The sequence below is a fragment of the Oncorhynchus masou genome, chromosome 28, assembly GCF_036934945.1.
Source record: "Oncorhynchus masou masou isolate Uvic2021 chromosome 28, UVic_Omas_1.1, whole genome shotgun sequence".
Lineage (NCBI taxonomy): Eukaryota > Metazoa > Chordata > Actinopteri > Salmoniformes > Salmonidae > Oncorhynchus > Oncorhynchus masou.
This window is the reverse complement of record NC_088239.1, coordinates 14,002,083-14,017,309: the sequence shown is the minus strand read 5'-3', so window position 1 is coordinate 14,017,309 and position 15,227 is coordinate 14,002,083. Positions and strand designations below refer to the sequence as shown.

The window sequence follows — 15,227 nt, the reverse complement described above, 5'->3', positions numbered from 1 at the left end:
GGGGGATCATGTGCAGAAGGTATTGTGAAGGTGCTTTAATATCACAAGATTATTGTGTGCCTGATCTAAAAATAAAAGGTCTATAGCAAAGCCCTTAAATGTGTCGGACCATTATGTCAGCATTCAAGTTTTCAAGATATATATCTTCAAAAATACAGAAATACCGCCGGTATGATGCAAAACGCATCATACCGGCTGTATTTTTGTATTTTGAAATATCTTGAAAACTTGATTGCTGACATACAACATGCAAAACATTTTGGGACTATATCACAATGGACTAATGAAACAAATACCAAAATATAGCTTTTGGGTGGAGTTTTCCTTTAGCCTTGTACAACGGTGTGTGTGTTCTAACCCAGTTCCATTACATCAGTAGCAGTGAGGTCACAGTGAGCCAGACTCAGTCCTGCTGTCTGCTCGATTCCACAACTAGCTCTCACAGTCTCACATCGAAATTAGACGTTCATCCATGTTTCTCAAATTTCGAAGTGTTTAATTTTTAAGGTTAGGTTTAAGTTCAGGCATTACCTCAGAACTCAATGTTAGGTATAAAAGTTTGGGATAAGGCTTAAAACAAAAATCATTAAAACAACTTTATATCGATGCAACCTTTGGCACCAGAGGCAGATGCTTCAGGCCATCTGCCAACCGAAACCTACTTGCCCTTCCTGTTGCCCCTGGTGGCCAGTTTCCATGTCACCTCCTTTTCAGACATCGAATAATGACTTGAATCACGGGTGACCTGGCTGCTCCTCCCCAGCCTCTGGAAAAACACATCCCCATCCCATGTCACATACACTCTACTGGGTCAGTATAAACACCTGGGACACGACACAAACACCACAGATACTTTTGCTTTTCATGTATTGTGTATTTTAATATGTATAGACCCCTTTCCAGTACACGACACACTGACGTCACGCACAGATGCGCGCAACTCTTGTTCTCACATCCTGTCCTCTTCTCACCTGCTGTTATTCTCTCATCCTGTCCTCTTCTCACCTGCTCTTATTCTCTCATCCTGTCCTCTTCTCACCTGCTGTTATTCTCTCGTCCTGTCCTCTTCTCACCTGCTCTTATTCTCTCATCCTGTCCTCTTCTCACCTGCTCTTATTCTCTCGTCCTGTCCTCTTCTCACCTGCTCTTATTCTCTCATCCTGTCCTCTTCTCACCTGCTCTTATTCTCTCATCCTGTCCTCTTCTCACCTGCTCTTATTCTCTCGTCCTGTCCTCTTCTCACCTACTCTTATTCTCTCATCCTGTCCTCTTCTCACCTGCTCTTATTCTCTCGTCCTGTCTTCTTCTCACCTGCTGTTATTCTCTCATCCTGTCCTCTTCTCACCTGCTCTTATTCTCTTATACTGTCCTCTTACCTGCTCTTATTCTCTCGTCCTGTCCTCTTCTCACCTGCTCTTATTCTCTCATCCTGTCCTCTTCTCACCTGCTCTTATTCTCTCATCCTGTCCTCTTCTCACCTGCTCTTATTCTCTCATCCTGTCCTCTTCTCACCTGCTCTTATTCTCTCATCCTGTCCTCTTCCCACCTGCTGTTATTCTCTCATCCTGTCCTCTTCTCACCTGCTGTTATTCTCTCATCCTGTCCTCTTCTCACCTGCTCTTATTCTCTCATCCTGTCCTCTTCTCACCTGCTCTTATTCTCTCATCCTGTCCTCTTACCTGCTCTTATTTTCTCATCCTGTTCTCTTCGCGGACGGATGTTGACTTCCTGTCTGAGGTTGTGTGTTTCCTGCGGATCTAGTTCATGATGGTGAACCATCCCGCCCCCTGGCCAATCACAAACAGACTGCTTTTATTCCTCATTGTCCTGTCCTTCTCACCTGCTCTTATTCCTCGTCCTGTCCAAAATGCTTTTTGAAAATCAAACTTACCCCTGTCTTCTTCGATTCCACAGCCACAAAATCAAAATTGGCTACAAAAATATGCTTTTTGGTCTTAATTTAAGCTTCGGGTTAGGCATAAGGTTTGCAGTGTGTTTAAGGTTAAGATTAGGGCTATGTTTAAAATCAAACTTACCCCTGTCCCTTACCCTCCTCCCCCCACCCAGCCCTGGAGATCTACAGGGTGTGCAGGATTTTGTTCCAGCCGGGCTCTAGCACACATAATATCCAGTCAAGCGAGCAATTGAGTCCAGGAGTGATGTATGGCTGTAACCACTGATCATTCAGATGTTCTATTCTCATTCAAAAATATTATTATTACTTAACCATCAGTAGGACATCATCAGTAGGCTAGGAGATCAATATCTGTTCCTGGATCAGTAGGATATCATCAGTAGAACATCATCAGTAGGCTAGGAGATCAATATCTGACCCTGGATCAGTAGAGTTCATGATGATGAACCATCCCGCCCAGCTGCCAATCACAAACAGACAGCACAGATTATACACACAGATACCATTATCAAATACGCTTTCTGACTAGAAGAGGAGCAACAATTCTTTATCAATCTGTGTAGCTTAACTAGTGAATCCACAAAATACAGTGGAGCTTCCACAGCCACAAAATCAAAATTGGCATTTAAAGTTTACAAAAATATGCTTTTTGGTCTTAATTTAAGCTTCGGAACAGCGTCTTAGTGGAGCCTATCTCAGTTTTAAATAGCATAGAGGCTGTCCTGTTCAGATCTAGGATCAGCTTGCTCTCAAGATTAACCATTGTCTTAAAATCAAACTTACCTTAGATTAGCATCTGTCCCTTACCCTCCATCCCCCACCCAGCCCTGGAGATCTACAGGGTGTGCAGGATTTGTTCCAGCCGGGCTCTAGCACACATAATATCCAGTCAAGCGAGCAAATAAAACAGAATGAGTCCAGGAGTGACTCTGGAGCCTGATCTCTCTTTTGACTAATGGGTTTAACCATTCCATTGATAACATTGCAAAAGATGTTCTTGTCTCATGTTTGAAAAACTAATTATTATTGTCTTAACCATCAGTAGGACATCATCAGTACCTGGATAAAGATAAATCTGTTCCTGGATCAGTAGGAATCATGACAGAACCCCAAAATTAGAACATCATCAGTAGGCTACACTGGAGATTTTTTAAATGTTTTATCTGACCCTGGATCAGTAGAAAGTGAAAAACACCATACCTAATGATCTCTTTGTTTGCTGGCCCTGTGCTCTGGAGACAGTGAAAGGAATGGTAGTTATTATCAGGTAATCCCAGGCATCTACAGTATGTAGAGATCACAGACAGCACAGATTATACACACAGATACCATTATCAAAAATACATTTAATTGCTAAAATATCTTGTACTAAAAGATAAATCATTTCAGATTCTTTATATCAAATCAGACAGTACCATTTTCAAATTTAACAGTGAACTCATAATTTACAAAAAGCATTTGTATTTGGAGCTTCCCCAAAGATCAAAGGCAGTAGGGATGACAAGGAATGACCATTTTCCTGGCCTGCTTTTCCAAATGTAACAAACAGGGAAAAACTGGAGTAAAAAGTACTAGTGAAGTAAAAGTTTCCAAAAGTTTACAATACATAACCTACTTTTTAAGTTTATTTGTACTCACCTAACGGAACACTGTATTTTTGTGGCAGGTGGAACAACTTCAGTGTTTTTAAATTTAAGCAATTGAGGCTGTCCTGTTCAGATCTATTGGATCTGAACTTGTGTTTTTATTTATTTCCACCAAATGCTAGCTGTTTATTAACCATTGTTTCTCACTGTGCAGAAAGCTCTCCAAACTGACCTTTTTAGATTCTCATCTAACAGGACATTCTTTCCTTTCTCTCCAATGTTCTGCAGACAGGTGTACCAGGATCCATCCTGGAAGATGTCATGGCACACAGGAATTGCCTCCTCCTTTGAAAGGCTGCATTTCTCCTCCGGAAGAAGAGGTCAGCAAATGTTCCTCCTGAGGTTTGTAAATCTGACAAAACAGAGATGCTAGTTATAGGCTGAAATAAAAGGTTTCAGTTTTAATATTGGTAATATGAACCCCAACATTTCACTTTGTCACACCTGTGTATCACAATGTTAACAATGAGTAGAAATAGTGAGATCCTAGTCTTTCAGCAAGACTGTTGAACTTCATATTCCTCAGGATCTCTAGTGAGATCCTCACAGCCTCCTCCAGTCCCTAGGCCTCCCTCATCATATCCACAGCCCCCTTCAGTCCATAGGCCTCCCCATTGTATACTCCCTCCCTGCATTTTCTAGCTGTGGGGACAAAAATGATCCAGCACACCCTTTTTTCAGGTACTATTGAAATCTCTACTGTTTTGTCCTCATGCTCGGCAATTGTTAATCTAAGCTCTCCATTGGGTCAGACTGAGCTGAATTTCACCCTAAGTAGAGTTAGCGGGGAAGTTTACAGGTAAATCAGTAGTGTGTTTATACTGTAGCTTTATTTAGGCTATACAGAAGCTGTGACTATCCACAATAGGACAGGATCTTCAAAGATGGAAGCCATTTCACAAAATTTTATTCTTGCCACAAGACTGCTTCGATTGGACAGAAACATACTTAAATAGAACATTGAATAAAAATGGGCCAATCACATTCTATAGCATATTAAAAAACACACTTACAGACTTTTGTTCCAAATGTCCATTTTAATAGATTCTACTGAAAGCAAGGCTTATTAAGGAGGGAGCAACGCTTACTGTACAGATAGAAATATAACAAGACAGGATTTTCCATCAAATGGAGTGAATAGGGACTCGTGTCATCTCAGCTCTATCCCATTACATTTCTATCTGTAGCATTGTGAGTGTTGCCCCCTGTTCAATCAGTCACAGTCCTGCTTTGGGAGACTCATCTTAAAACCACTGACCAGCTACCTTCCCTTAACCCTCACTGGACGTATCTCAATACTCTACTGTGGCTTCCTCTCCTCGTCTATTCTCCTTCGTCTGCACTGATCGTAAAAAGACAGGTAAGCTGTAGATTTCTAATACAAGTAATCTGCTTCCACCTGCCCCAGTTGTTTATTTATCAGTGCAGATGAGAGAAGACAAAGTGATGAAGCCAGTTTAGACTATTGCGATGCAGCCTCCTCCCTTCCCCCTCCTGGGGCAGGTATTCCTCTTTTTCAACTTGAACAGGTGTTGGTGTATGAAAAAGAGTATGTTGGGCATGTCGTCTGGTTGAGAGGGTGTTGCCGTGAAGACACTTCCTGTCAGGTTCCTCAGTCGTCGTCCACCGTGGGGGTGATGGTCACTCCCCTCCTGATCTGGCCCCAGCCAATCAGACTGCAGAGAGGGAAGACAACCAATGAGACACAAAAGTAAGGATAAACAGCCAAACACACAAAATCCAGTGAAAACCCCTCTTCCATCTTACCGCCAATGTTTCTCCACACGACGACTGAGCGCAATCTTCTCTCCGACCTCGGTGCAGACAGGGTTGGTCAGGACGATCTTGGCCAAATCAGCCTTCACTGCACTCACTCTGCCGCCCGTAGACAGACTGCCGATGTTCACCATCAACACCTCGTTCTTAGACAGCTTCTGGACCTGAGGGGAGGAACAAGACAAACACAGAAAAAAGACAGTCTTTTGTGTTTTTACTCAAGCTCACTGCCTGCCGCCTCCCACTGCCTGTCTGCCGCCTCCCACTGCCCTGCCTGCCTGCCGCCTCCCACTGCCCTGCCTGCCGCCTCCCACTGCCCTGCCTGCCGCCTCCCACTGCCCTGCCTGCCGCCTCCCACTGCCCTGCCTGCCTGCCGCCTCCCACTGCCCTGCCTGCCGCCTCCCGCCTGCCCACCGCCTCCCTGCCCTCCCTGCCTGCCGCCTCCCTGCCCCTGCCTGCCTGCCGCCTCCCCTGCCCACTGCCGCCTCCCTGCCTGCCCCTCCCACTGCCCTGCCTGCCGCCTCCCCTGCCCTGCCTGCCGCCTCCCACTGCCCTGCCTGCCGCCCTGCCCTGCCTGCCGCCTCCCACTGCCCTGCCTGCCGCCTCCCACTGCCCTGCCTGCCGCCGCCTCCCACTGCCCTGCCTGCCGCCTGCCCACTGCCCGCCTGCCCTGCCTGCCGCCTCCCACTGCCCTGCCTGCCACTGCCCACTGCCCTGCCTGCCGCCTCCCACTGTGACTCAGTAATCTAAAGATGCTTCCTCCCCTAAATTTAATACAAAAATCTGTATAAAAAAAAATCCAGTCCATTTCCATCTACACCAGTTCAACACCAAGCACAGGGTGCAGTGCTGACCTTGGCAGCCTTCTTGTCTCCTTCAGTGCGGACTCCCAGAAGCCTCCTCAACAGGAAGTAGGAGATTTCCAGCTCTGTGAAGATCTCTGGTAGCGCTCCGACCGCTCCCAGCACCTGACCAACCATACGGTCAGCTCTGCACAGGGTCGGGTCAATCTTAGTGCCAACACCTGGATAGGAAAGAGAACACACACGAGTGTTTATACTCATATTAGAAACACACACCTGACCCACCATACCGTCACAACACACACAGGTTCATACCAATGAGTCCCCCGGGTGCCGCATATTGCAGGTCGTTGTGTTCAGCGAACAGAGAGACGATCTTGGAAAAGATGGGTTTACACATCAGCTTCCCCTCATGGTCCTTAGACACAATGCCTGGACGCACCTCCAACTCCTGTCCCACCTGGAGAGACAGATATAAAAGAGGGAGGGAAGTACAGAGGGAGAGAACGGAGAGGAAGAGACAGGAAAGAGAAAAGAGGAGAGGATGAACAAATGGCAGAGGTTAATGAAAAGCAGAGAGCTTCATAAGAACTTTGCACCATTGAATCAATTGCCCATGATGCTTTGAGGCAAAGGGAAGAAGCAGGTGTCCTACCTTGAGCACACCTTTTAGTATACTGCCTCCAGCCACACCTCCTTTCAGGTCATCTACCTCACAACCCGGCTTGTTGACGTCAAATGACCGGATCACTGAAACACGGAAACGCACGCCACATCAACACATTATTATAAGCATAACAGAGACATGCTGGGTTCAAGTCATCACGTGTGTCTGTTCTTACCGATGAGTCTGGGTTCTGAGGTGAAGTCTCTGATGGGGACAGGGATCTTCTTGACAATGTATTCACACACCACCTCTATGTTGTACTTCAACTGTGCTGAGATAGGAATGATTGGTGCTCCCTCTGCCACAGTACCTACACACACGAGGAGAGAGGTTACACACACACGATGAGAGAGGTTACACACACACACACACACGAGGAGAGAGGTTACACACACACACGAGGAGAGAGGTTACACACACACACGAGGAGAGAGGTTACACACACACACGAGGAGAGAGGTTACACACACACACGAGGAGAGAGGTTACACACACACACGAGGAGAGAGGTTACACACACACACGAGGAGAGAGGTTACACACACGAGGAGAGAGGTTACACACACACACACACACACACACACCACAAGGAGGTTACACACTTTTAAGAAGGCAGAGGGGTTAAACACAAACAGACATACTTCCCTCAGACAAACACACACAAAGCTTTGCAAGAGTGAGCTATTCCAGCCACTGACCCTGTACGAAGGCTAGGATCTGTTCGTACTGCTCCTTGGCCTGGCTCTCCTTGACCAGATCAATCTTGTTCTGGAGGATCAGGATGTGTTTGAGCTTCATGATCTCTATGGCAGCCAGGTGCTCAGAGGTCTGGGGCTGGGGACATGACTCGTTACCCGCTGGAAGAGAGGGATGTGGGTTAAGTTACCGAGAGCTGATCAGGTGATAGGGGAGTGTGATTATGTGTGATTATTGTTCAATCAATAATGTCAGGAGTAGGATTATTATACAGTATTGATCAGCAGAAGTGTGTCTTACCAATGAGCAGGAGGGCAGCGTCCATGACAGCTGCTCCGTTCAGCATGGTGGCCATCAGAATATCGTGACCGGGACAGTCCACGAAGGACACGTGTCTGACCAGTTTGAAGTTGCCCTTGGTTCCAGGGATGTCTGTAGGGAACTCATCGGGAGTACTGGAGCCACACGACCTGTAGCACTCTGGCCTGGGACAGCTGGGGTCATCCAGCTTATACACCTAGGGCAGTAAAGGGGAACCACATTATGCTTTTGGTACTGTACCATTTCCATTCACTCCTTCTATAAAACGCCCCCATCCTCGTGTGTTGCCAACAGTTACGGGTGCTCCTACATTATGGGTACTCAACCTTCATGTATTGGACCTAAACAGTGCGTTGTTTACTTACCTTGGCGTTAGCGTAACCTAACTTAATGGTGATGTTCCTCTCCAGTTCGTTCTTGAAGCGGACAGTGTGAACCCCTGAGATGGCCTTGACCACCGTAGACTTTCCGTGGGCCACATGACCAATGGTGCCTACAGGCCAGGAAAGAACAGAGGGTGATACTGGACGTGCTCAGGCAGTAGAGTTGGGTGTTCGGAATCAACACTCACAGTATAACATTGTCAATAATTAGCCTTTGAATCCTTATTTTCCCAATGTCAAATTTGCACATTTAATCACAGGCTAAAATTGGGAGATCAGGTAAGGGGCAGACTATATATGGCTGAGGTCCCCAGATCTCATGTTAGACAAGACACCTGTTAGACAAAAACATCCTGTGGCGTAAGGCATTAGCATCGAATAGCCCCCGCAATATGCAACTTTTCAGTGAAGTTAGGAACCAATACAGACAGTTCGAAAAAGCTAGCCTTTGCTTTCCTAACAGAAATTTGCATCCTGTAGAACAAACTCCAAAAGTTCTGCGACACTGTAAAGTCCATGGAGAATCAGAGCACCTCCTCCCTGCTGCCCACTGCACTGAGGCGAGGAAACACTGTCACCACCAATACATCTACGATTATTTCAAAAAGCATTTTTCTACAGCTGGCCATGCTTTCCACCTGGCTACCCCGGCAAACAGCTCTGCACCCCCAACAGCAACTCGCCCAAGCCTCCCCCACTTCTCCTTCACCCAAATCCAGATAGCTGATGTTCTGAAAGAGCTGCAAAAATCTGGACCCCTACAAATCAGCTGGGCTAGACAATCTGGACCCTCTAAAATTATCCGCCGCAATTGTTGCAACCCCTATTTCTAGCCTGCTCAACCTCGTCCGTATCGTCTGGAATACCTAAAGATTGGAAAGCTGCCGCGGTCATCCCACTCTTAAAAGGGGGAGACTCTAGACCCAGACTGTTACAGACCTATATCTATCCTACTCTGCCCTGCCTCTAGACCCAGACTGTTACAGACCTATATCTATCCTGCCCCGCCTCTAGACCCAGACTGTTACAGACCTATATCTATCCTGCCCTGCCTCTAGACCCAGACTGTTACAGACCTATATCTATTCTACCCTGCCTCTAGACCCAGACTGTTACAGACCTATATCTATCCTACCCTGCCTTTCTAAAGTCTTCCAAAGCCAAGTTGACAAACAAATCACCGACCATTTTGAATCCCACCGTGCCTTCTCCGCTATGCAATCAGGTTTCAGGGCTGGTCATGGGTGCACCTCAGCCACGCTCAAGGTCCTAAACAATATCATAACCGCCATCAACAAAAGACAATACTCTGCAGCCGTATTCATCGACCTGGCCAAGGCTTTCGCCTCTGTCAAGCACCACATTCTTATCGGCAGACTCAACAGCCTTGGTTTCTCAAATGACTGCCTCGTCTGGTTCATCAACTACTTCTCAGATAGAGTTCAGTGTGTCAAATCAGAGGGCCTGTTGTCTGGAGCTCTGGCAGTTTCTATGGGGGTGCCACAGGGTTCAATTCTCGGGCCGACTCTTTTCTCTGTATACATCAATGATGTCGTTCTTGCTGCTGGTGATTCTCTGATCCACCTCTACCATTCTGTATACGCCTGGCCCTTCTTTGGACACTGTGTTAACAAACCTCCAGACTAGAGGTCGACCGATTAATCAGGGCCGATTTCAAGGTTTCATAACAATCGGAAATCGGTATTTTTGTGCGCCAATTTTGCACAAAAATGTACACACCTTTATTTAACTAGGCAAGTCGGTTAAGAACACCTTATTTTCAACGACAGATTTTTACCTTGTCAGCTCGGGGAACCAATCTTGCAACCTTACAGTTAACTAGTCCAACGCTCTAACCACCTGCCTCACGAGGAGCCTGCCTGTTACGCAAATACAGTAAGCCAAGGTAAGTTGCTAGCTAGCATTAAACTTATCTTATAAAAAACAATCATTCGACTGTCGTTGCTCCAATGTGTACTTAACCATAAACATCAATGGCTTTTAAAAATCAATACACAAGTATATATTTTTAAACCTGCATATTGAGCTAAAATATATCCAGGTTAGCAGGCAATATTAAACAGGTGAAATTGTGTCAATTCTCTTGCGTTCATGGCACGCAGAGTCAAGGTATATGCAACAGTTTGGGCAGCCTGGCTCTTTGCGAACTAATTTGCCATAATTTTAGGTAATTATGACATAACATTGAAGGTTGTGCAATGTAACAGGAATATTTAGACTCATGGATGCCACCCGTTAGATAAAATACGGAACGGAACAAACGTTTGGTTTGAGGTGATAGTTGCCGGATTTGACCTAAGGCTCGTATTTCTGTGTGTTTATTGTAGTCAAGTCTATGATTTGATAGAGCAGTCTGACTGAGGGGTGGTAGGCAGCAGCAGGCTCGTAATAGTCAAAGGTGTATGGTTTAGAGAGAAATAGTCGACGCGTTATAATTCCTGTAATAACTTGCGGCTGAACTTGAAAGGGGTTCCTTTGTTATTTTACCGTTCATGTCTTCCATAGAGAATGTCTTGACCTACTTCAAATAAGGTCTGTGTTTCGTGCAGGCTTAAACCGCCTCGGCGTTTTGATACCAGTGTAAATCTCCCTAGGATAAGGTAACCTGTCAAAATATTTTCATAAATCCACTCTACAAAAAAAAAAAAAAGATGATCTTCGCTTATATTTAGCCAATATCGATCAGAGTTACCTGGTCCTATGGATATCTACACAGTTATAAAATTGGCACGGTGGTGTAAGCCTACACGAAACACAGACCTTATTTTATGTGAATCTAAAACTATCCTATGGAATAAATGAAGGAACCGCTTTTCAGATTTTGTTAGGTGTCATGGGAATTATGACTCGCACTTTGGTAGTCAATTCTTACCATGTCCATTTGTAAAATAGTATTTCCTGCATATAGAAATTCGTTTTTGTTTTCAACATTCATCACAGGTAACTTAAACTCTATTTGTATTCAAACAGTTGAGAGTATTTGTCTCCTAAGCAGACTCTTCAGTATCATTGTCACTTCAGAGCTGTGTGTGTTTTACAGATGGCAGAGAAAAGCAGAGCACCAGTGTGGGACTATTACATGGAATTGGCACCAGGGAAAGCAAGGTCTTATTTGTGATAAAGATGTAAACATGGGGTCAGCAACGGCTAAATAAAAACATACCACCAACCTGTGGAATCACCTTAAGAACACCCATCCAAAAGCCCATATGTATTATATTAAGTTAAAATAAGTGTTCATTCAGTATTGCCGCAATTGTCTTTATTACAAAAATGTGTATACACACATATACATTTTTTTTAAAATAGGCAGATTAATCGGTATCGGCCTTTTTTGTCCTCCAATAATCGGTATCGGCGGTGAAAAATCATAATCGGTCGAAATCTACTCCAGACGAGCTTCAATTACATACAACACACCTTCCGTGGCCTCCAACTGCAAGTAAAACTAAATGCATGCTCTTCAACCAATCGCGGTCTGCACCCGCCCAGCATCACTACTCTGGATTAGAGGTTGACCGATTAATCGGAATGGCCATTTAATTAGGGCCGATTTCAAGTTTTCATAACAATCAGAAATCTGTATTTTTGGACGCCGATTTAAAAAAATATAAATATATTTTTTTACACCTTTATTTAACTAGGCAAGTCAGTTAAGAACACATTCTTACTTTCAATGACAACCCACCGTTCCTAGGCTAACTGCCTTGTTCAGGGGCAGAATGACAGATTTGTACCTTGTCGGCTCGGGGGACCCAATCTTGCAACCTTACAGTTAACTAGTCCAACGCAATAACGACCTGCCTCTCTCTCGTTGCACTCTACAAGGAGACTGCCTGTTACGTGAATGCAGTAAGCCATGGTAATGCTAGCTAGCATTAAACTTACCACTAGTTAACTACACATGGTTGATGATATGACTAGATATTATCTAGCGTGTCCTGTGTTGCATATAATCTGACTGAGCATACACGTATCTAAGGATCTGACTGAGCGGTGGTAGGCAGAAGCAGGCGTGTAAACATTCATTCAAACAGCACTTTCGTGCGTTTTGCCAGCAGCTCTTCGCTGTGGGTCTGGTTAGACTGTAAACTCTCCTTCCAGACTCGCATTAAGCGAATCCAATCCAAAATTAAATCCTAGTATCGGCTTCAAAGTTCGCAACAAAGCATCCTTCACTCATGCTGCCAAACATACCCTCGTAAAACTGACTATCCTACTGATCCTTGACTTCGGCGATGTCATTTACAAAATAGCCTCCAACACTACTCAGCAAATTGGATGTAGTTATCACAGAGCCATCCGTTTTGTAACCAAAGCCCCTCGCTTCATATTCGCCGTCAAACCCAATGGCTCCAGGTCATCTATAAGTCTTTGCTAGGTAAAGCCCCTCCTTATCTAAGCTCACTGGTCACCATAGCAGCACGTGCTCCAGCAGGTATATTTCACTGGTCACGCCCAAAGCCAACTCCTCCTTTGGCTGCCTTTCCTTCCAGTTCTCTGCTGCCAATGACTGGAACGAATTGCAAAAATTACTTAAGCTGGAGACATATCTCCCTCACTAACTTTAAGCATCAACTGTCAGAGCAGCTTACTGATCATTGCACATGTACATAGCCCATCAAACTACCTCATCCTGTTATTTATTTTTTTGTTTCTTTGCATCTCTACTTGCACATCTATCACTCCAGTGTGTTATTGACTGTATGTTTGTTTATCCCATGTGTAACTCTGTGATGCACTGCTTTGCTTTATCTTGGCCAGGTCGCAGTTGTAAATGAGAACTTGTTCTCAGCTGGCCTACCTGGTGAAACAAATACAAAATAAAACACCACTGCTGCTATTAGTGTTGTCACCATACCAGTGTCACAATACTAGAAAGTAAGGAAGCAAAGTACAACAAAACATGAAGCAGACTTAATTTCTTGAGGAAAACAATCCTAAAGTTTGTATAAACAGCCTTGTTGTCACATGTTTATTTTCCAAGCTATAGCACACAATACTTTACAAAAGTATCACGGCAAAGCCCATTTCCCCTCAGGAGACTGAAAATATTTGTCATGAGTCTCTCGGACCCTCAAAAAGTTGTACAGCTGCACCATCGAGAGCATCCTGACCGGTTGCATCGCCACCTGGTATGGCAACTGCTTGGCATCCGACCGTAAGGCGCTACAGAGGGTAGTGCGTATGGCCCAGTACATCACTGGGACCAAGCTTCCTACCATCCAGGACCTCTATACTAGGCGGTGTCAGAGGAAGGCCTAGGAAATTGTCAAAAAGGCTCCCTAACAGCTTCTACCATAAGACTGCTGAACAATTAATCAAATGGCCACCCGGACTATTTTCATTGACCCCCCCCCCTTGTTTTTACACTGCTGCTACTTGCTGTTTATTATCTATGCATAGTCACTTTACCCCTACCTACATGGACAAATGACCTCTAAGCTGTAGCCCCGCACATTGACTTGGTACCGGCACCCCTGTATATATCCTCGTTATTTTTATTTTATTGTGTTTATTTTTACACTTTAGTTTATTTTGTAAATATTTTCTTAACTCTTTTCTTAAAAGTGCATTGTTGGTTAAGAGCTTGTAAGTAAGCATTTCACGTTAAGATCTACTAGACCTGTTGCATTCGGCACATGTGACAAATAACATTTGATTTGATTTAAATGACCATAGAGTGGAGTCTGCTTAGTGTTTTCTTTTTTTGCCAAGGAAATTCTGGTATCACGATACTGGTATCATGACAACACCAGCTGCTATAGGGGACTGGTTCACTCACCAATGTTGATGGTGGCCTGTCTGCTGATGATCTCTTGGGAGAGAGGGGTCAGGATGGACACATCCTGTTGAGAAAACACACACACAGGTCAATTAATTAAGGCATGGTACTTAATATGGAGCGGGCTAAATAACAATAAGAGATGTAGCCATGAGAAATAAGGAATGGATTATTAATTTTGTGAGCTAAGACATTGTGAAGCAGACAGAGGAACGTCTGTCTTATAACCTGAAAGGGTAATCAATTCTGCATTAGTAAACGGGACCTGGCAAAGGCTGCGAGTTTAGCCTACTTGACGACGTACTCTGTTGATGTGACCATCAGGTGCAGATGGTACAATGATAACATCCACAGCAATAATATCGACTAATTTTACAGCTAAACATTTGAATTACCGCGTATCTTAGTTTTTTTTGTGTTGATTATAGGTCGTTCATACAAATGAATGGGCTGTTGTTCAGATGTGCTGCTGCGACATTTCCTGTGCAGTCAGGGAAGATGTAGCTGTTATAATTCAACAGACAAATGCACATAAACAACGACAAAATAGACCTGTAGGTCTAGAAAGCTAATGCTTCTGTATTTGAAAGAGGAAACTGCCTTTACTCATTAGGCGGGGCTGAAAATGGACAATCCCCACGCTGACAACCAAGCTAACGTTAGGTAGTTAGCATGTGCCGGTAGAACAGCCACTTTCCCGGTGCCCGCAACTTCATAATGATTCACATTTTTTCCTGATGACTTTTAGGGAACCAAACCATCACTATCCTTATCATCACTGTTGAAAAGATAAAAACTCACCAGCGAATTTAAATCTTGTTTGGAAAGATGAGGCTGACCCAGCGTTATTCCAGACTCGTCACCCGCCATCTTGTACATAAAAGGAATTTCAGTATGCTGTGGAGATTGCCTGAATGATTTAACACTGAATTATACGCAGTAAGAGTTTCTTATTGTATGATCACTAGTAAAACTTTGCAGTTATCAACAATCAGCTGTTTTATCATGTGTCCTCTTGAATTTTACTATAGATATGTATTATTTCGTTTTTCTTTGATGAATGAATAAAAAGAAAAGGGTCCTACAAGGGATGACGCAATATTCTAATTCACACGCAATTCAATGTCCCTCATTACACAATATCCACTGTTGCGGTTGACAGCTACTGTGAATAACTGTATACAATTCATTCCGTTTCTTCATTGTGCTTTTGT

At 44.3% G+C, this 15,227-nt stretch overlaps 1 protein-coding gene across 1 annotated transcript; it reads right to left on the bottom strand.

Moving 5' to 3' along the window:
* Window positions 1–4,446: 4,446 nt before the first annotated feature.
* LOC135517206 (eukaryotic translation initiation factor 2 subunit 3-like) lies at window positions 4,447–14,922 on the bottom strand. Its single transcript, XM_064941302.1, has 11 exons — window positions 14,815–14,922; window positions 14,014–14,077; window positions 8,190–8,317; window positions 7,804–8,020; window positions 7,506–7,664; window positions 6,983–7,117; window positions 6,796–6,890; window positions 6,456–6,600; window positions 6,192–6,361; window positions 5,329–5,501; window positions 4,447–5,237 (listed from the first exon to the last, which is right to left on the bottom strand). The coding sequence occupies exons 1-11, from the start codon at window positions 14,890–14,892 to the stop codon at window positions 5,174–5,176; spliced, it is 1,428 nt and encodes a 475-aa protein (XP_064797374.1). The 5' UTR covers window positions 14,893–14,922; the 3' UTR covers window positions 4,447–5,173.
* Window positions 14,923–15,227: the final 305 nt, after the last annotated feature.

Bases quoted from the DNA above. Each gene is read 5' to 3' on its own strand.
- LOC135517206 (XM_064941302.1), bottom strand. From the start codon at position 14,892: ATGTACAAGATGGCGGGTGACGAGTCTGGAATAACGCTGGGTCAGCCT. The intron at 14,078-14,814 runs GTGAGTTTTTAT...TTTTCTCAACAG, and splicing joins AACAAGATTTAAATTCGCTG to GATGTGTCCATCCTGACCCC. The intron at 8,021-8,189 runs GTAAGTAAACAA...TTACTGCCCTAG, and splicing joins TAGGTTACGCTAACGCCAAG to GTGTATAAGCTGGATGACCC.